General features: G+C 44.6%; 1 protein-coding gene across 5 annotated transcripts in view; it reads right to left on the reverse strand.

Annotated features, from left to right (window-relative positions):
• Window positions 1–21,732, reverse strand: part of EFHC2 (EF-hand domain containing 2) — a 183,537-nt gene that overhangs the window by 70,756 nt on the left and 91,049 nt on the right. For 3 of the 5 annotated variants that reach the window (XM_085007794.1, XM_021080072.2, XM_085007793.1), the window contains 3 exons: window positions 13,029–13,171; window positions 10,365–10,561; window positions 6,911–7,041 (listed from right to left, as the gene is read on the reverse strand). In XM_085007794.1, the coding sequence (XP_084863920.1) occupies window positions 6,911–7,041; window positions 10,365–10,561; window positions 13,029–13,171 (471 nt within the window). Of the gene's footprint in view, window positions 1–6,910; window positions 8,335–8,683; window positions 10,562–13,028; window positions 13,172–21,732 lie in introns of those variants that run through there. The other 2 variants (XR_014835287.1, XR_014835288.1) reach the window with 2 other exon arrangements.

Genomic DNA, 21,732 nt, shown 5'->3' on the forward strand with positions numbered 1-21,732 from the left:
CACTTCTTGTCCAATTTATCCCAGAGTATTTCGTAATTTTTGTTCTATAGGGAATAGCATCCCCTATCACCTAACATTTCCTGTTTATTACTAGTATAGAGTAAAATTATTGGGTTTTTTTTTTGTTTTTTTTTTGTTTTTTTTGCTTTTTAGGGCCACACCCATGGCATATGGAAGTTCCTGGGCTAGGGGCTGAATCAGAGTTGGCGCTGGCCACAGCCACAGCCATAACCGCACCAGATCTGAGCTGAGTCCACAACCTACACCACAGCTCACAGCAACACCAGATCCTTAACCCACTGAGTGAGGCCAGGGGTTGAACCCATGTCCTCATGCATACTAGCCAGGTTCGTAACCCAGTAAGCCACAACAGGAACTCCTAAAACTACTGCTTTTTCTGTAGTTTTCCTATGTTTTGCTACTCTCCTGAATATTCTTAATACTTCTGACCATTTTTAAATTGAGTCTCTTGGATTTTTAGATACACAATCATATTTAGGTTCTAATTTAAAAATCAGTCTTCGGTTCTATTTTTTAAGGCTATTTACATAGTGATTCCCTAATGTCTATTTCCACTATACCTAGGATAATCAAATAATGGAATTTAATGGCTGGAAGGAACCTTATAATGATCTAATCCAAGGGTTACCTAGTCAAGTACCTACTGGGATATGCAAGGAAGATAAATGGGAGAAAGTATAAGACAACAAGGAATTGGACTGGTAAAAAATGGAGAGAACAGGCACTGTCCGAGGAAGACAGCTGCCTCTCACCCCCAACTTACTGTTGACATGGAAAAATGTAGGCCCAGTTTCTATTTTTTAAGAAGTCAGAAATATAGATTTTTTTTATGTTTAAACTCCTAATTAAAAAAAAATTAAGTAAAAGCCAAACAAAACACAATCGCCAGCTATCAATCCATAAATTTGAAGCTAATCCAATGCCTTCATTTAAGGCAATTTAAACTCAAAGGTGTGTCAGAGATTGCAAAAGTAGTGGAGCATAGGAGATGACTTTGTGTTTTGTTTAGCCGCTTGGGTGGATCAGAACAATGTTTGCAAAGTGCTAAAACTAGGCCAATGTTTTCTTGGTTTGGTTACAAACCAGTTTAGTCCCTAATACTGACATTTTATGCCCCCTGTTTGGCTCATCTCGGCTTGGATTTGCTATCACGGCAATTGCAAAGGGTACCTTTTTTTTTTTTTTTTTTTTTTTTATTTTGGCTGTGCCTGAGGCATGTGGAGTTTCCTGAGCCAGGGATCAAACCCATGCCACAGCAGCAGCCAGAGCCACATCAGTGACAATGCTGGATCCTTAACCCACTGAGCTATCAGGGAACTCCAAGGGTACCTTTTAAATCACCCATCTGTGTATTTGGGGAAATTATCACATTAGAGTCTCTGTCACCCCAACATGGAAGTCAGAGCTCAATTTCCCAGACTTCCTTACAGTTGGAAACACTCACACGAGACTTTCGCTTGGAAGGGATTAACAGGAGCAAACCTGCTAGGTGTTTGGTGTCAGAGTGGTCCAGCTTTCAGGGGTAGCAAAGGGCATGAGGTTGCCCAAAGCAGTGATAGTGATGGCTGTGGCAAAGCCATTGGCAGCAGTGCAAATGTAGCAATGAGTGTGGGTGGTGCCGTAGTAACAGAGGCCATTTTCTCATCAGACAAGTTCTGCAGCCCAGTTCCGGGCACTGTTCCTAGAATTTAGCCTCAAGCTTGTTTCTCCAGCTTTTCCAAAGATACTGTGAACCACCCAGGATCCTTTTAATAAATTCCTTTCCTCCTTAACTAGCCAGAGAAGATCTGCTTTTTAAAACTAAGCCCTCACCAATACAAACAACACCATCAGGCAATGACAGAATCAAATCAAAGATCTCGGTCTTTTTGATTCCCAGGCCAGTATTTTTTTCCATGACATCACATTATTTATATTTAATGCTTTTAGGAAGGTTCAAAATGCTGTTTTCAAAAATGTATGCTGAGGCTCACATCTTAAAGATATGGTATGGACACTATCAAAGTGTCTATTTGGTTCATGATGGGAGTACATGTTTGAATGCTTCGGGAATTTGTTTTTATTTCTATTCATTTCTATTCACAGACTAGTGGCTTCCTTAAAAGATGTTAGACTTATTAGAAAAGCACCAGGAACAATGTACATAGAGTTGTTCAAAAAAAGATAGGGCAAAACCACATAAAAGGAGAGATAATTGTCTGAGATAAAGCAGGATGAGATCATTACAATGTTCTAAGCATTAAATTTACAATCTTCCTTGAAGTAAAGGACAGTAATGGGGTGGACTACATGAATGTTTCCCAACCTTCATCCACCAGCGATGACGTCTACTTTCCACCTTCACAGCCTCCAAGATTTTAAAGGGTTTCTTCCAACTTTATTTATGTTTTCAATGACCACATCAAGAGTAAATGCACAACTTATTGAACTACCAAAAACAGGACACAGCGTCTTCCTACTACTGTATTTTTTTTTTTTTTTTTTTTTTTTTTTTTTTTTTTTGCTGCACCCACAGCCTATGGAAGTTCTCAGGCCAGGGACTGAACCCATGCCACAGCAGCGACCTGAGCCACAGCACTGACAAGGATGGATCCTTAACCCACTGCACCACAAGGGAACTCCAGATTCCTACTGCTATTTTTGATGACTATTTCGAATTACTGCAACTACCGGGTAAAGGGTTTTCCTTTTCTAGTATCCACTATGCACTACAGTTTGCTACAATAAGAACTTTATATACATGATCAGATTTATTCATCACAACAGCTCTGTGCAGTAGGTATTATTATCATCCCCATTTTGTAGGTGAAAACATTGTTCAGCAACTTACTCAAGGCCACCAAGCCAACAAAGGGCAGGGCTGAGATCTGGAGACAAGTCTGCCAGTCTAAAATCAGGTCTATTTACTACAGTATGCCACCTCTCTCAGAAAGAATTTTAATTTTACGAGAAAGAAAATTTCCTTGCAGCTCTAAATCTCAGAAGGGATGCATTACATGGTTGCTCACAGGAAAAACCCCTGATCCTGCAACTCATCCTGGGGGCTGAGGAAGAACTGGATAACAGTTTACTGCATGTTATTGAGGCCCGAGACACTGGGTGCTGGAGCTCTTTGGGAAAGACACGAGGGTGAACTGGGCATGGGTCCTGTCCTCTGAGGCTCCACCCAGGTAGGGGAGAGACGTGAGCATCAGGCACAAAGAAGATCAAAATACACGCAGGCTACATGGGGCAGGGGTCATCTCTGATGGGGAGATCAAGGCTCGGGGAGGTGGCTAGAGGGAGGGAGTGGCCACATCTGCCCTGGCACGGGGCCCTCGCTGTTGCTGTTGTGGGTGGTTCAGAGTCCAGGGCCCACATCAGGAAGCCTCAGCCTGCCTGTGTTCCCAATTGCAGGAAACACCAGCCCTGCCAAGCCTAGTCCCTGCCTGGCTCCCTGCTGAAATCTGTGCCGCTGTTGTGGAGGCTCTGAGAAGGGCTCATGGCACTCTCTTCACTAACAATCAACAGGCCAATCTGATGGACCAGGAAAAAAGGGTCCCGGAGAAAGAGGCCCAGCCTGGAGGCAGAACCGGTGACCCCCCCAAGGCAGAAGAGACACACTCCCTCCCCAAACTGCCTTCTGCTTTCACCTGTCTCTGCGTTCCTTCAGGTCACCTTTGAGGCAAATATCTCGGGAAGGCCCACAAGTTAATCCATTAGTCCATTATCAACCTATTAGCCTGCAAGGTTTCCCTAAGAAGAGGAGCAAATCTCTGAGAAAAAAGCAAATGTCCGGGGCTTGGACCACTGCCCAGGGCAGCAAGCCCAGGCTCTGAGCCCTCAGGTACGTACTGAGAGGGACGTGCATGGAAGCAGGGGAGAGAACCAGGGCCGCAGAGGTGAAGCTCAGAGGCCTACGCTGCTATCCTGCCTCTGCCTGCCCCACTCTACTATTTCAGTGCACAAATTTGTTTTTGTTTTTGTTTTTGTTTTTGTCTTTTTGTCTTTTCTAGGGCCGCACCCACAGCATATGGAGGTTCCCAGGCTAGATGTTGAGTCGGAGCTGTAGCCGCTGGCCTACACCACAGCCACAACAACAAGGGATCTGAGCCACGTCTTTAACCTACACCACAGCTCACGGCAACACCGGATCCTTAACCCACTGAGCAAGGCCAGGGATTGAACCCGCAACCTCATGGTTCCTAGTCGGATTCGTTAACCACTGAGCCACGACGGGAACTCCTATGCCAATGAACAAATTTGAAAAGGGAACATTTTATAGGTATAATTAACCACCTACATTTTAAGGGTTTCAGAACGTCAGGGTCTGGAGGGGGCCTTAGAGATCACTGTATGGACAAAAGCGTGAGGTGCAGGTAGGTGAAGTGAGTTGCCCAAGTCACCTGACTTGTGAGGGTCAGGGACTAGCTCGCCCTGACGCCCTGACAGTCAGAGATAGATTTCCTTTCCCCTGGGCAAGGTAATCAATTATTTACTTGTTTGCTGCAAACTTTAGACAGTGTTCCTTGAGAAATAGGACCATTCATTAAATTATTCAACAAACATCTATTGTACTTGGCAGGCACTGGTTGTGGAGGCAGGGAAGTAAACAAATAACTCAAGAGGGGCTACCAGTGGATAAGACACGAAGAGCACTTAGCACGATGTATGGTGCAGAGTAAGTGCTCGATACATGGTGACGTCTACAAAGGAAAACTCTTCGAGTCAGATGGCAACAAGGGCAGAGAGGTGGGCAAGGCTGGGATCATGACCCAACTCTCACAAAACACTAGAAGGGCGGGATGGGCCCTAGAGCAAAGGAACGACATGCTCGGATTTTAGGAAGATGGCTCTGGCAGAGCTTCAGAGGATGAAAATTAGGAAAAGGAGAGTAGTCGCGTAGCTCTCAAGAGAGTCCAAGTGAACAGATGAAACGCTGAACTGCAACAGTGAAGCTGTGGATGGAGACAGGTGGTTTAGGAAGTGCAGTTTCAAGAGGCTGGGAGAGGTTGAGGTAGGGGGAGGGGAAAGACAAGGCAGACCCGGGCCCAGGCCCCATGGACAGGTGTGGTGGCCTTTACCAAGATAAGGGTCCCTGGCTACAACTTTATGGGAGAAGAAAATGAGATCAAGTTAGAGAAAATTATTTTGGGACGCCTAAGGGACAGCCAAAGGGGAGATATGCCGGAGGTGTTTGTGTTTCCAGATCTATAGGTCAAGAAACACGTCTGAGCCTGGGGAATTAAGGCCGGAGAAAAAGAAGTGATGACACTGGAAACAGAGTCGCATCACTCAAGGCCCTGCTGACTGCAATGAAGTATTTGGATCTTAGTGTAAGAATGATGACACGCCACTGCAGGGTTAAGCCAGGTAGAGTCTGATCTGATTTTCATCTTAAGGAATTTCTGGCTGGGAGAGGGTCTAAATATCTGTAGTTGGTTCTTTCTGAGCATCTGGGGCCTTGCGGTCACCCTGCAGTCACACAGTGTGGCTGTCCTTTATTCCACCCACAGTTAGGGTCAGGCCTCTGTCCACAGAGCAACTTTTCCTCCTCAGATCTCCTGCCTGACCTAAGTGCTTCCCCCAAAGCCCCAAAAACTCACTAAAGTGTCTCTGACAGCCTTTGCTAGAGTGCTAGGAGAATGGATGCTTTGGTGAAAGAACACCAAATAGTAAAAGGAAACCACTCCTCATTTCTGATGGAAATTCGTTTTCTCCTCCACTGCTCTCCATCAGTCCACGGCCTGAGCGATTGTCTTTGCTCTTTACCCAGTCTCCATTTAGTTTCCAAAAGGCCATGAACATGTGTACCGCGATGAACTATAACAAAGAACTATAAATTCTCATTGATCCCAGAAGCTTGGGGATTCTAAACAATAAAAATACGTCCTCTGACTGCTGCTCTCAAAAGAACACTTCGGAGACACAGAAGAGCTTTGTTAACACGACAAATGAGCTCTGGGGACCCTCTGGGCCTAAGGGTGGGCGCAGGTATCGATGCACTAGGCAACTTCAGACACAAAGTCAGAGAGACCTCCTGCCACCCTCTCTTGGGCGCACGTCTTCATGTCTCAGCCACATCTTGACTGCATCAAGCCGGGTTTCCTACATAGCTTTCAGCCACTATTGTTTTCAGGAGCCAGAAGTCTCAGCCTAAAGAGAAAGTCCCCTTTGTTCTCCATCCATGATTTAATTTACATTCTCCTGAACGCTCCATTCACTTTCTTTTCAGGCTAAGAAGTCTTGCAATTGTACCAGACCCTGAATGTGAATTTCCCTGTGTTTCTGCTGTTTGGAAATTTGCCTAGGTCAGTCACTGGACAGTCCTAAAATTCAGCTCGACCTTAGAGAAAATCTTTATTGTTCATGATTTCTTATAATATTTCTAGCCACTGTCAGTTTCCCCTCGATTTCTACACTTTTAGGTCTTTAAAAATACAGAGATGGGTGTGAGCGTGCATACACAAAGATTCACACACATCACCTTCTCCCTGATAATTGGCGAAGGTTCCACTCTCTCTTCCAGCTGGATCACATTCTTAGGGCAATGGTGCTCAGATTTCAGAGGGGTGCTCTGGGCTCCACCGTTTTCGGCCTTTCTCGCTCAGATGCATCCTTCCTGGCCCTGCCCTGATTCTTCAACACCATGCATGATTCACAGGACACTGTGCCTTACTATGCTTTCGTCTTTCTGTTCTCCCGCCATGAACTTCTTTTATTTGCAAATGCATAAAACCTGAAATGGGCAAAACTTGATCGCAAAGTAATACGAATGTAAGGAAATACCAATACTTCATAAAAAGTGTGTAGGAAATTAATTAGGAAATGCTAGGGAAGAAATCGTTCTTTCTGTTCTTCGGACACTCCTGAGAAGCAAAAAGGTTCCTGCTAGCAGAGCATGGCTTACCTGAAGGTATTATAATCCACCATCTTCGTGTGCTTACAGTCAGCGGCTGTAAACACCTGCTTGAGCTCTCTGGATTTTGATTCCTCTTCTTTTACCTTTTGTAGGGCAAGTTTAATGTTGCTCCTAGGAAACTGGAAGGGAGAAAAGAAAAATATTTAAGACAGGGACTCAATCTTTCTGATGGCCAGCACAGACTGCATACTGTGAACCTGGACTTAGCTGGGGACATCTTTCCATAGAGACCAGCACACACAGAGAAGACACGACTAGATTTGGACCTCTTCAGCGAAGGCTCTAGAACAACAAGTGACATTAGCAAAGGCCCAGATCAGAGAGAAATGAGCTTAAGGGACAGCAGGCCACAGGAATCAGAAAAGAGCCCCTACTCCTACCTTAGCCTCCTCCCCTTAACCCTTGGACATTGACCCTACTGGAGACAATGGGGATCCAAAGTTGAATAAGAGAACCTCCACTTTTTTCCAGCTCTTTAGAGTGGGCCCTCTAGAACTGCTGGCCACCAGGCGATACACGGAGCAGAGCGAGCCTGGGTACCAAGGGTCTACATGCACTGCAGTCCGCTTACGCTCACTCCCCAGGCAGCCCTCAGTTCCCGTCTCCTACACCGTGATTTGGTTTTTGACTCTGGAAGAATATGTCTCATTTGATCCAGTAAAGCATAAGGCTGTAACAAATTACAGTGAGGAGCTAAAAAAAAGGAGAAGACTAAATACAAAAATAAAAACACTGATGGTATCTTAGTATCAAGCTCCCTCTCTGCCACCAGGGGGGCCGGCACCTTCTGCAGCCCCCCCACTCCCTCTCTTTTTTGCATTTCCTTTAATCTCTTTCTATAATAGGATCTATTAGCTCTTTCGAAAAGACTCCCCAGACTGGTATTAATCTTTCTCTGCTTTAGAACATCCCTGTTGAGGGTAGCTTTAAAATAATGCACTTTTCATTTGGGATGCTAATACCAGATAATGTCCTACACTGCTTTTATCTTCCTAAAAGGAGAAAAGCCCTTTATGTCTCTCTAATATATATATGCATCTATTTATCTATCTATACACACATACACATATTTATGTGTGTGTATATGACATATAATGTATATATTATATATATTCGTGCTATATATATTTTATATTAAAGTAGTTTTTATACATGTATTTTATCATATATATTCATGCTGTATATATATCTTTTATTTAAAGTACAGGTTAGGGGAGTTCCCGTCGTGGCACAGTGGTTAACGAATCCGACTAGGAACCATGAGGTTGCGGGTTCGGTCCCTGCCCTTGCTCAGTGGGTTAACGATCCGGCATTGCCGTGAGCTGTGGTGTAGGTTGCAGACGCGGCTCGGATCCTGCGTTGCTGTGGCTCTGGCGTAGGCCAGTGGCTACAGCTCCGATTTGACCCCTAGCCTGGGAACCTCCATATGCCGTGGGAGCAGCCCAAAGAAATAGCAAAAAAAAAAAAAAATAATATAAAGTACAGGTTATATATATATATATATAATTACATATATATTCATGCTATATATATATATATTTTTTTAAACATTAAAGTACAGGTGGAGTTCCCGTCGTGGCACAGTAGAAACAAATCTGAGTAGGAACCATGAGGACGCGGGTTTGATCCCTGGCCTCACTCAGTAGGTTATGGATCTGGCATTGCCGTAATCTGTGGTGTAGGCCGAAGATGTGGCTCGGATCCTGCCTGGCTGTGATTATGGCAAAGGCTGGCAGCTATAGCTCCAACTGGACCCCTAGCCTGGGAACCTCCATATGCCACAAGTGCAGCCCTAAAAGGCAAAACAAACAAACAAACAAAAAACAGTTCTTTAAACAAAAAAAGAAAAAAATTTAAAATACAGGTTTTCCCCGTGTTCAAAAATAAAGCTCTAATTTACAATAGCTACTGTAAATTGTACACTGACTGAGCTTGCCATAGGCCACATAAAGCTAAGCACTTAAAACACATCATGCATCTAATCTTCACAGCAAATCTCTGTCACAGGCCCTGTTCGTGCTCCCATTATAAAGATGAGGAAACGTGAGATCCAGGCAAGACACATGCCTAAGGCCCCTCAGCTTTTAAGGAGTCAGGTTTCCTAGCCAAGCCTGCTGGTCTCCAGAAATCTAACTGTCCTCTCATTGGGCCTCTCACCTGAACTCCGTGCTCTTGAAGGGTCACCGGCTGGCGGAACTGAGCCAGGTTCCTGACACTGCAAAGGGGGAGCTGGCGTGGCAGCCCTGGAGGGCGCTGCCCAAGCCTGCCATCAAGAGAGCCACACGGACAAGAGCACTGTTAGCTGACAGCCCCCAGCTGCTGCTCCTTCGGGATCTCTGCAGCGCTGCAGCTTTCCGAGATCCCACCGAGACCACACTCTCCCCAGACTCTCCCCAGCCAGGGACTGAGCATGAGCTGGGCCATTCCTGCCTGATGTGTGGCTTCTCTGATGCTCAGGCTTTGCTCCGGGCTCCCCATCAGCCTGGTGGATATTTTCTCAGAGCTGTGCTGTGTCTGAGGCTCTCCCCACCCCCATCCTCCCGCCTTTCTTCCTCTTCCTCAGGGGTCAGACCAACCTCCCAGTCTCTCCCCCTACTCTTGCTCCCTCCCCCTTGATGCTTCCTGTGTGTGCCCCTCAACCTCACCCCTGAGCCTTTTATACATAAATGAAAGAGAATTGGTACTGTGGACATATATAATTGGCACACAGATATTATTATTTGCAGGCAGACCTTTTTAATAAGTTACTTCTAGATAATTCTTCAATACTGGGCAATGGTTCTGAAACACACGGGTTTGCCCACCAAACTAGTCTACCCTTTAAAAATCAAGATTTTGTCAACATGTTATTTTTACTGAAAAGCCCGGCCACAACAGTACTCTCAGTAATAGTACCCATCTGCCATCTTATTTCAAATGAAAAATCCCTTTGAGCTCACTGCGGCCAATTTGTCCTTGCAGGCTCATTGAGGCCTCAGGTGGCTCCTGTTATGGGAAGCTGCAACCCCAGCAACTTTCAGATTCCCCTGGGGTTTCTGTTTGTTCGGGTCTTGGCCTTCTCTGCAGGCCTGTGCCAATTAACTGGGACGGCACAGTGTGTGGCACCAGATTTTCTTCCTTTCCGATCGTCGCTGAATTTCTTTCTGAAGATAATGTCAGAGTCAGCAGAAAACCCAGGAAACTTGATTCAGCCCTGGGCCTGCCTCCTGCCTGCGCCTGGCATCCGTGATGCTGGGCAGCGGAGAACCCAGCACGTAAACAGAGGAGACCGGGCCCTGGCCTCTGTGACGGGACCTGCGGCCAAGTCGTGCAGATCCATTATTCATGCCCACATGTGCGAATGCACAATGCAAAACGGGGGGCAAGATGAAGAAGAAAAGGCCTGGAGTAAGAAAAACACAGGCTGCAGAGTGCTGGGAGGCGAGCCGAGAATGACACAAACCTTATCTGAATTTTTTTCCATGTAGTTTAAGGTGTACTCATCAGCGTTGAGCAGCAGAAACAGGTAGCCATTCACGTCCACTTTGGCTCCAACATACAGCTCCTCGGCCTTGACGTATTCCGAGAACTCACTTTTAAAGACTTCTTGTCCAGGCTTCTTAACACGAGTTCTTTTCAAGAACATCCCACCAGTATATCCTGCGGAAGAAGAGAGGAAAAGTGAAGGAGGAGCCTTTGTTCTTCAAAGAACCATTCCACTTGCCTTTAGAGGTACTTCGTGCTCAAACACGGGCCATACAACTTAGCTGGGAACTCACATTGCCCGTAGTACTTAAGGGAAGAATGAGGCAGCAGGCGAAGAAATGAGACTTCCCAGGTGAGCGTGTCAAGAGGAAAGATCATAGTATGGCATTCCAGCCTTTTCTTGCCTCGCTCTACTCCCTTCCCATTCCAAACACTTTAAACAAACACTAAGCGAGGACGTGCTCTGTGTCGCGCAGTGACCTAGGCACCAGGACATCGGGAACATCTTAGGGTATGTTTGAACACAACCACATAGAACATTTCTCATCTGAGCTTATTTCCACCTATTTGTCCCAGATGATGTCTCCTGCTTATTCTGACTCACTGATTAAATGTCAGATGCCCCATTTCTGGAAAGGAACTCACCTAATTGTTTGCAGATAACTATGGGAGCCCCCTTTACTCTTTTTTCCTACAGGCAAACTATCTTTGCTTCTTTTAGCAATGCCGCAGTTTTCTTCCTTTCCAGAATTCTCACCATTTCATCTCCTCTTTTCTGGGCCTCTTGGAAGGTGGTGAGCAGAGGTGAACACGGAACTCCACTATTTTCTAACTAATACTGAATTGAAATCTTCCGACCTGTGCACACAACCCAAGACCAGATGAGCTTTGGGGATCAGCTTCATCACACTCCTACCACATTCAGAAACCAGAGGTGGTGCAAAGACACAGGCTTTGGAGCCGAACAGAGCTGGAGCCCACCGTGGCTCTGTCATTTGTTTGCTGGATGATCTTTAGGAGTTATTTCATCTCTCTGGACCTCTCCGAATTCTCATCAGTAAATGGGAAGAACATTTGGGGGAGGCGGGTGGCGGGAGCAGATTGCCTGCCGCGGGAAACACAGTTACCAGAAGGCTCCAACTGCTATGTTCTGAAATCTATCCCCAGATTTGTGCCCAGGTCATGCTTCCCACAGGTGGCTGCCAACACCTGACTGAGCAAGGCAGCGACACCAAGGCCTATGCCTGCAAGATGGGGGCTCCTCCGACTGGTGGCTTTGGCTGCAGGACTCCCGGTCAGCCTTAGCAAAACTTTCGCAGTGGTTCACTAGAGTCGAAGACTTTGCCCCCTTTGCCTTTCCTCTGTCCTTCACAGGAGTCATTCGTGCACTGCAGTCCTGCAGTCTGGCGGCTTTCCTGGCCTCGTCTGGCTCCTGCCATGTTTTCCCTCACTGGCATTTCCCCTAATAAATCTCTTGCACGTTTAAACTCATCTTGGGGTTTGCCTCTTGGCGGACCTGGATTCATCCAAACTTCACCTCATAAAGGTCTTACAACGATAATAGTGCGTGCTCATCCAGGGCTGCTATTATAACGCAGCAGCTTGCGGCTGACTGCCATCCTCCTTTCTGTTTGATGAATGCTGTCATTTGTTTGGCCAGATCGTCCCCATTCTAGCTGTATAGAGTTGATTGTTTGACCTTTCGGGGTATGACTTTATATTCATCCTTATTTGATTTCATACTTTAGGATTTGATCCATTATTCAAATCACTGTGGAGCCTGATTTAGTTATACAAATTATTCATTATTCATTGGTGTGCTGAGTGGCTCATACTAGCTCATAAGGGCTGACTGTGAAATGTTCAGGGATTTTGCAAGCCAGTTGTTGAGCTGTTGGCTGCTTGAAATTGGCCATGGTTTGGGTATTTAACATCATGGAAATTGACAAATTGTACAAAATAGGGCTAGTGAACCAGCACACCACTGATTATTCTTCCCAAATGTGTGTCTTCAACACAGGTTGTAAACATGTTGGGACAAAGAAGAGAGCCCTAGAGTTCTATAATTTATAGGTCAAAATCAGTGACTCTCCCCAGCAACGGCCACCGTATCGGTCCACTGCAGTGATGCATTCCATTCCGTGGGCCTGGGAGCGGGAACCCTGCAACAGCCTCGACAGACAGACAAGCCAGCGGGAAAGAGGTTCTAAAGATTAAAATGGCTACTCTGGGATTCTTGTCTTAGAGTTAAAAATTCTCCAAGTGATCCTATCAAGAATACAGATTTCTTCTTACCCCGCTAGCTATGAGTGAAACGTGGTAGCCAGACCATGATTTTGAAGTCCCTGGATTCCACAGTGGTGCCTCGGAGGCCACAGAGGAAGTGGGAAGAGTGCCTAAAAGGAGGTGTCCTAGTCGTCCAGTCCTGAGCCAACCCAAACTCTTCCTCTTTTATAATTTTATATGTCTGGGCTCCCATTTAAGAGATCTTCGTAAATTGAACTTCAGTGGTTTTTAAAAAAATGGAAGCCACTATCTTAGATCATCTAAGCTATAAAAATCAGATCACATCGCCTAACTTTCAACATGAAGAGATACGTGATTATTCTGAGTAAATTGCTAGGAGAGGTATGTCTCTTACCTGAATTCCTCTCTATTGGTTCGAACACTGAAATTGTGTCATCACTGAGAAAATATGAAATAACAAACATCCTTTCCACGTCAGCACACTTGTGTGTGATTAGTTTTGCAAAAAACCGGAGTGTGTTGCTTATGTTGCCATAGCTAAATGGAAGAAAAATGAGGGTTATAGCATTATGTAAGTAACCTTCCACACATTATGCATGTAAAAAAGTCTGCAAAAGGTATGCATGCTGTACTGCTTCTTATTGAGGCATAACTGACATATAACGTTGTATTAGTTTCAGGTGTACAACACAATGATTTGATGTTTGTATATATTATAAGATGATCACCACAATAAATCTAGGTAACATCCATCACCACACTTAGTTAAAAAAATTTTTTTCGGAGTTCCCGACGTGGCGCAGTGGTTAACGAATCCGACTAGGAACCATGAGGTTGTGGGTTTGATCCCTGCCCTTGCTCAGTGGGTTAACAATCCGGCCTTGCCGTGAGCTGTGGTGTAGGTTGCAGACACGGCTCAGATCCCGCGTTGCTGTGGCTCTGGCGTAGGCCAGTGGCTACATCTCCGATTCGACCCCTAGCCTGGGAACCTCCATATGCCGCGGGAGTGGCCCAAGAAATAGCAAAAAGCCAAAAAAAAAATTTTTTTCTTGTGATGATAGCTTTTAAGATCTACCCTCTCAGCAACTTTGAAATACATATTATAGTATTATGAGCCACAGTCACCATGCTATACATTACATCCCACTGGCTTATTTACAACCGGAAGTTTGTACCTTTACCCCTTTCACCCACCTCCTATCCCACAGGTGTGCTATGAGGGTTTTGTTTTGTTTTGTTTTTGTTTGTTTTTTGGGGGTTTTTTTTTGTTGTTGGTTTTTTCTTTTTTTCTTTTTTTTTTTTTTTGTCCTTTTGGCTTTTCTAGGGCCGCTCCCGAGGCATATGGAGGTTCCCAGGCTAGGGGTCCAATCGGCCACCGGCCTACACCACAGCCACAGCAATGCAGGATCCGAGCCAAGTCTGTGACCTACACCATAGCAATGCCGGATCCTTACCCCCCTGAGCAAGGCCAGGGATCAAACCCGAAACCTCATGGTTCCTAGTCGGATTCGTTAACCACTGAGCTACGACAGGAACTCCAGGTGTGCTATGTTTTGAGAGACTAGTATAAATTCTCCAGAGGTTGAGAAAGTTCAACCATCTTCTTATTAAGGCTCTAAATCTATGTGCAGAGACATCTTCGCAGTTTATTAAAATATCTCTTATTCTTTCGATGTCTAGTGTAACACATTGGGAAGATATGCCCAAAATAAATGTCATAAACACACTGCTCAAACCATGTGCATTAAACGGTTGCTCCCTACTCACAAGGCTGGTCAACGATCCAATCATCAGGCCAGCCACTATGCTCTGCTGGTGCCTGGAGCCACCTCCCCGATTCACTACCCACTTCCTCATGCCCGCTTCTTTTCCTTCTTCCGATCCCACAGCCTCTCCTCTCTGACTCACGATCCCAGCTCCCCAGCATTCCGCTAACTCCCTTCAAAGGAAAATTTACCTTTTCCCTTTCAAATGCTGTATTAATAGACCTTCCCTTTCATAACACTTATCACCCATATCATAAGTTGCCGTTTCAAGTCCATTTTCTGAGGGCAAGGACTGCATCTTATTAATTGTTGTCTAAAATAACACGTTTTACATTCTAAGCACTCGACAAATGTTTATAGAAAGTTGCTATAAGATCCGTAGATTGAAATTTGCACTTAGAATTCTAAGGATGGCAGTTCCCTGGTGGCTCAGCAGGTTGATGGTCTGGTGTTGTCACTGCTATGGCTCTGGTTACTGCTGTAGTGCAGGTTTGATCCCTGCCCCGGGCAACTTCCACATGCCACGGGTCAGCCAAAAAAAAAAAAAATTTCTATGCATGAGTAGAAGAGTCTACTAGACTGAATATAGGATCAAATTCTGGAATCGAAAGTTCTCCAAACTGATTGCCTGGTCACTGAAAGTCACTTATGGGCTGTTAGGAGAAGGTGTCTGTAGGTATCAGCTAGTGAAAGGTGCACTTCAGAACAAACACCAAACCCTCTGGGAGGGCTTTGATAACCAAAACCACTACCCCAAGGAGGCACAGAGTAAAATAAACCAGGTCCTTCGCCTCTTCCCTGTCACACCTCTAAGCAGAGAGGTGCTTCACTTTCAGAGTCTCCTGTGCTGAAATGCCTTCTTTCCTTCTGGTCACAGTGATTTGCAGAGGCAGAAGGTGCTTTTCTCTGCTCCTTTCTCTTGATTAGGGAAGCAGGGCTGAAAGAGCATGGCGCTCTTGATTTCCCAGCTTGAGGCCTCAAGTGAGATGGAAAACAGCAATTTGGAAGGCGAGCCCCAGGACGGCCCAGGCAAAACAGCCAGATCTGTTTTCTTAGTCCCTAGTTTCCCAGGCTTCAGACAAACCTCGTACAGCATGGGCGGGGGCAGCTATGTCTTTGTCAACCATCTTCTCTGGCACACAATTGGATTTAAAAGTAACAAATAGATTTGAGAACCCTCCTCTCACGGAAGACCCATAACTTTTACAGATGCCTGAAATAGCACTGAAGCAACTGAATGAGGCCAAATGAACACTACTGCAAATTTAGCTTCTTAGAACTTAAATTTGTAAGTGTGTATGTGAAGCATGGACTTTTCATGTTTAATATGCCTTTTGTTCCAGCTAATTCTAGTGTTCTGGACAGCTTATCAATCAGGAATATTATCTATTCAAACAAAATCTTTAGACTAGCACTTCATAACCTTTATTGTATATGAAAGTCACCTGGGGAGCTTGTTAAAGATACAGAATCCAGAGTCCCACCCCCCCAGAGATATGAGCTCAGTAGTTAGCCTGCATCTCCAAAATCCTGCATTTTTAATAAGGCCCCCAGGAGATTCTGCTGAAGTCACTCCTAGAGCACCCTTTGAAAAACACTTGCAAGTATCTTCAGATATTTCCTTGACTAAAAAGTGCTGATTATCGTAACGTCTCTAGACACTCTTTTTATCACAATACTCCTAGCACTCAAAAAACATTAGCATTTTCTCTGTTTCCTATCATAGCACCTACACTGCTCATTCTGACTTTCTGGCCCATTAATAGATTCAAATACATATACACACAGCTATTTGTCATGACTACCTATAATGCACTCTCTACTCAAGTGACACAAGCCACTTCATTTAGTGTCCCACACTGTGCTGTTGCTACTTCAAGGCCTTCACTTGGTGTCATCCCCTCCCCTCCTCCTCATCATTTCCTAAGCCTGCCCAGAGTCCTGTCTATCCATGTGGGCCCCACTCAGTAGAGCTCTCCTTGACCATGGCTGCTGGCTGCCTCTCCAGCTGACCACCCACCCATGCCTCCTGAACGTCATTATCTATGGCACTCAATTGAGCTGTATAGACTTGTATTCTTGGCTGTCTTTTTAATGTATTTATTCCCAATGTCTCAAAATAAATGATAAATTCCTAGGTCCAGCAGTCATGTCTTAACTCTTCTATACACAGCCCACAATTATCTATACTCGTTTTCTTGAATTCTTCTTCCATTCTCTCTTAAATTGACTTCCAATAGGTTTGCTCTACTTAAACTACCCTTGTCAAGGTCAGCAACGATCTCCACGATACTGATTCCAATGGTTTCTTTTGGGGTCTAACTTGATGAATCTGCAGCGGTTGGTACAAATGCTCATGCCTTCTTCCAGGACACTCTTATTTCACGTGGCTTGCAGGTCCTGTATTCTCTTGGTTTTGCTTCTACCTCTCTGCTCGCTCCTTTTCAGTATCCTTTGCTGGTTCCTCCTTTTTTCCCTCAGTCTCTTACTTTGGGGTGTCCTGGGGCTAACAAGGAATAACTTGGGGAGTTCCCTTCATGGCTCAGCAGTTAACGAACCTGACTAGGATCCATGAGGATGCAGATTCGATCCCTGGCCTCACTCGGTGGGTTAAGGACCTGGTGTTGCCATGAGCTGTGTGCGGTGTACGTCGCAGATGTGGATCGGATCCCATGTTGCTGCGGCTGTGGTGCAGGCCGGCAGCTGTAGCTCTTATTGGACCCTTGGTGTGGGAACTTGCATATACTGCAAGTGTGCTCCAAAAAGCAAAAAAAAAAAAAAAAAAAAGAAAAAAGAGTAACTTGGTCATTTATTTCTCTGTATATATTCACTCCTTTGATGATTGCTTTTAGTTTCAGGCTTTAAATACTATCTACATGCTAATGATTTCCAAAGGTCTATCTCTAGTCTGACTTATCTCCCGAACCTCAGACTCCTATGTCCAACTGTCAACTCAATACCCTCACTTGATATCTAACAGACATCTCAAACTTAACTAGCTCCAAAACTCAACTTCTGCTCAGTAGATGGCGACTCCATCTTTCTAGCTGGAGAAACCTTGGGAGTCATCTTTATCTCCTCTCTTCTTTCACATCTCATATCTAATCTGCCAGAAAGTGCTACTGGCTCAACCTTCAAAATATTTCCAGAATCTGCTATTTCTCAAAATTTCCATAACTCATCCAGATTAAGCCATCATAACTTTTCTCCTGGACTCCTGGAGTAGTCTGTGAATCAAACTGGTCTTTGATTCCATCATTGCCCTTCTATAGCCTACTGTCAGTGGGACATCCAGAGTCATTCTTTTCATATGTAAATCAGATCAAATCATTCCTCTGCTCAAATCTCCCAAGGAGTCCCCCTTATCACTTGAAGTCAAAAGAACCCTTACAATGGTCTGCAAGGCCCTACGTGCTCTGACCACATATTACTTCTCTTCATCTGTCTACTCTGCCCATTACTCATCTTTTCTAACCTTGTTGGCCTCCTGCCTGCTCCTTGTGGATCCCAAGCCTGCTCCATGCTCAGGGTCTCTACACTATTCCTTCTGCCTAGAACATGTTTCCTCTCCTCAGTAAGGTCTATCCAGACCACACTGTTTAAAATTGAAACCAGGGGAGCTCCTCAGCCCCACACTCTAAGTTACCCTTTATTCTTTTCATAGAAACTTACTACTTTCTTTATTTTTTCCATGGTACTTTAATAACTTCCATAAATTACAGAATATAGTTACGCATTACCTTTTTTGTTTAGTATCTGCCTACCTCCCAGCTAGAATGTAAGTTCTCTGAGGGCCAGGCTTTGTGTCTTTTTTGTTCACTGATGTATTCCAAGCCCCAAGACCAGTGTTTGGCACAAAGTGGGCACTCAGTTAGTATCTGTTGAATAAGAAAATGAACGGCTCACTCAGGGCTACATACATACTGAAAACCTTACAGAAGCTATAGCTATAGTCTTATGCTTAGAAGAGACATGAATGCTTATCTTTACTGATGGGAAAAACTTTTTTTTTTGCTTTTCAGGGCTGTACCTGTGGCATATGGAAGTTCCCAAGCTAGGGGTCTAATCTGCACTGTACTTGCTGGCCTATGCCACAGCCACGCTGGATCCGAGCCGCATCTGTAACCTATACCACAGCTCACAGCCACACCAGATCCTTAACCCACTGAGTGGAGCCAGGGATCGAACCTGCATCTTCATGGATACTAGTTGGGCTTGTTTCAGCTGAGCCACAACGGGAACTCCAAAAGCTTCTTAAAAGAGGGAAAAAAATGACTTATGGAGACAGCAGATCGACAATATCTGAAACAAGTCAGCGACTAAGATGAAATCATAATTTTTTAGATGTTATATGATTATGAACGCACAGCTATGGACTAACAGCCTTCCGGGGAGGAAGTCATCTATCTCTTCTATCCATCACTAAGAACTAAAAGGGTGAATGCTCATACTACTTATTCACTTATTCATCATTCCTCCTCTTATTGAACAAAATATTTATTGAACCCCAAGTATATAGCCAGCACTGCCCTAACTCTGAGAGAAGCAATAAAGCCAGTCCCTGCCCTCAAAGAGCTTTTGGTCAAGACATAAACAAGTAACTGCCACACACCATGGTAAGTACAGGTTCTGTGGCGAGAATAGTCAATGCCAGGAGTCAGACTTCCCTGAGTTCATATCCTAGTTCAAGTAAAAGTTAGCTGTGCGAGCTTGGGCAGATCCTCTGAGCCTCAGTTTCCTCATGTGAAGAATGGATACGATGATAATATCTACTTTACGAGGTTGTTCCGAAGAGTAAACGAAATCAAGTACTGTGGTTATGAGCACACCGTAACCTCAAATTGCTTGTTGTTAGTAATATTATTATTATTAGAGGTATGATCACAGTACTGTGAGCACAAAGGGAACAGAGTACCTAATTCAGCCAGCCAGGTGCAGCAAGAAAGATAGGATTCTGGTTCTCCCAAGTCAGACTAGACAATCTGCCCAGGAGGCCACCGCAGTGAATTTTTACCCAGACCATAAAGGTTTTCATTCCATCAAAAACCTCAGATGATTTAATTTGAAACTATCTCCTCCAATGACTCACAGTAGATCACCATTAACTTCATACAACAATTGGCCGGTAACTTTTAAATAGCAGGATATATAATCAATATATGTCATGTACTATGATTGCATGTCTCAATTCATGCTTTATTTATTTGCATTAAGAAACTGTTCTTTGTATGCTTTGTGAGATCATCTTCCTTAGGTTCTCACGGTTTTAAAACCAAGGGTTATTCAAACTCATGTGTAAGTCTCCAGCTGAATGTGCCAGTTTCTATGGAAACAAGGTCACTGTGTGGGAGGAGCTTGAGGGAAGTATATTCCTGGCATGGAACGAAGAGTGGACAGAAAGAAAAGAAATTAGAGCCATTTGTGCCTGTACCACCGTCCTCCAGCCACAACAGGACAAGAACGTGGAATGCTGTCTACAGGCAGTGCTCTGTGGGCCAGTTGACATGGTGCAGACAGAGAGAGAGACGAAGGCAACTACCCACAAGGAATTGTTTTCCCCCTGGGTTCCAGAAGCAACACCCTGGATCGTGTTTCATCTTGTTTACTTATAAGAAAAATTCCCTCTCCTTTTACAATAGGGACATTCTTCCTGCCCGCCTCCTTCGGGTGGCTGCCCTTAAAAACAGCAGTCAGTGAAAAGTATCCATCAGAGGTCCTGCCCTCAAACCTTCCTGAAAACATGGCTATCTAGAAGGGAGGACAGAGTACGGGTTTGTGTCCCTCTTCCGTGAAGGAAATCAGTGGTTCTCAAACCCTGGTCAAACCCATCATCAGAACCTCCTGGAAGGGCTGTTAAAACCCAGTACCAGGTTCCACCCCCAGGGATTTGACCCCAGTAGGTCTGGGGTGAGGCACAAGAATGTGTATTACTAACTGGTGTGGGGGCCACACTGTGAGCAGCATCAACCTTGAAACTTAGAAACCCACATTGAGAGTCCTTAAAAGTAAAAGATTATTTCTTAGAAGACAAAGGACATCACGTCATGGCAAAGGTAGCCTTTTAGACATGCTACGCAATTCTTAACATAGTTTCACTGTGTTTATGGTCATAGCAAAAGTATACTCTCTACTTCAAAATATTCCACGACAGCATCCGACGCCATTAAATGTTATCCAATTCAGGATCCTGCCTTCTGCTGCTGCTGCTGCTCTTACTACAGGTTGCCTTTATCATTCCTTCACCGATTCTCCCGATCCGTTATTTCCCTCACCCAGGACTTGAATGTTTAGCCCGCCTCCTATTCAAGCATCTGCAACATGTGTCCGCCACTCTTCCCCGCGCCCACGACTCCTTTCTCCAGGGCCTCCTTTCCCTGCAGAAAAAGTAGCCATGGGCAGGGCCCACATCTATACACAGGAGTCAGGGGCAGATTTTTTCTCGTGTGTATTAGGAATACTTTTGAAAGTGCCTCTTTTGAAATTATATTCCACTCTGTGAGCAATCTATGGTTCCTAAACTCAACCAAGGCTCTCAAATTAAAACCACATCGGTTGCCAATTAACATTCTAAAAAACACTTATAAATCACAGACACTGCTACAGCCTATGGGCCAAATATAGCCAGCCGTCTGTTTTCATAGGGCCTATGAGCTAAGAATGGTTTTTATATTTTTTAATGGTTGAAAACAATCAAAAGAATAATATTTTGTGATATGTAAAAATTATATGAAATTCAAATGTCAGTGTCCATAAGCAGTTTTATTGCAATGTAGTTACGCATTTATTTGCGGACTGTCTGTGGCTGCTTTCATGCTACAACAGTAGAGCTAAGTGGTCCTGACAGAGGCCGCATGGTCTGCAAAGCTGAAAATATTTGCCATCTGATCCTTTAAGAAAGTTTGCTGACCCCTACTCTACACCATTTCCTAGGGACCATCCTGAGAAGATATATCTAGATAGATAGATAAGACATACGGAAAGACATACACACACACACACACACACACACACACACACACACATATATACTTACACATGGAAAGGCAACATTGATTGGGGATAACATGGCTCTAGGGGATTCCAGATGACACATTAAAATAACCACTCAGTGTGAGCATGTGGAGAAAAGGGAACTCTGGTGCGCTATTGGTGAGAATGTAAACGGGTGCACCCATTATAGAAATCAGTATGGAGGTTCCTCAAAAAATTAAAAACAGAATTACCACGGAACTCCACTTCTGGGTGTATATGCAAAGGAAATGAAATCGCTGTCTCCAAAAGATATCTGTATCCCCAAGTTCGCTGTAGTATTAGTGGCAATAGCTAAGACAG

The sequence above is a fragment of the Sus scrofa genome, chromosome X (genome assembly GCF_054392235.1).
Source record: "Sus scrofa isolate SSC_HxYL_T2T_F1_AM1 chromosome X, Sscrofa_HxYL_maternal_Yorkshire_Landrace_v2.0, whole genome shotgun sequence".
Taxonomy (NCBI): domain Eukaryota; kingdom Metazoa; phylum Chordata; class Mammalia; order Artiodactyla; family Suidae; genus Sus; species Sus scrofa.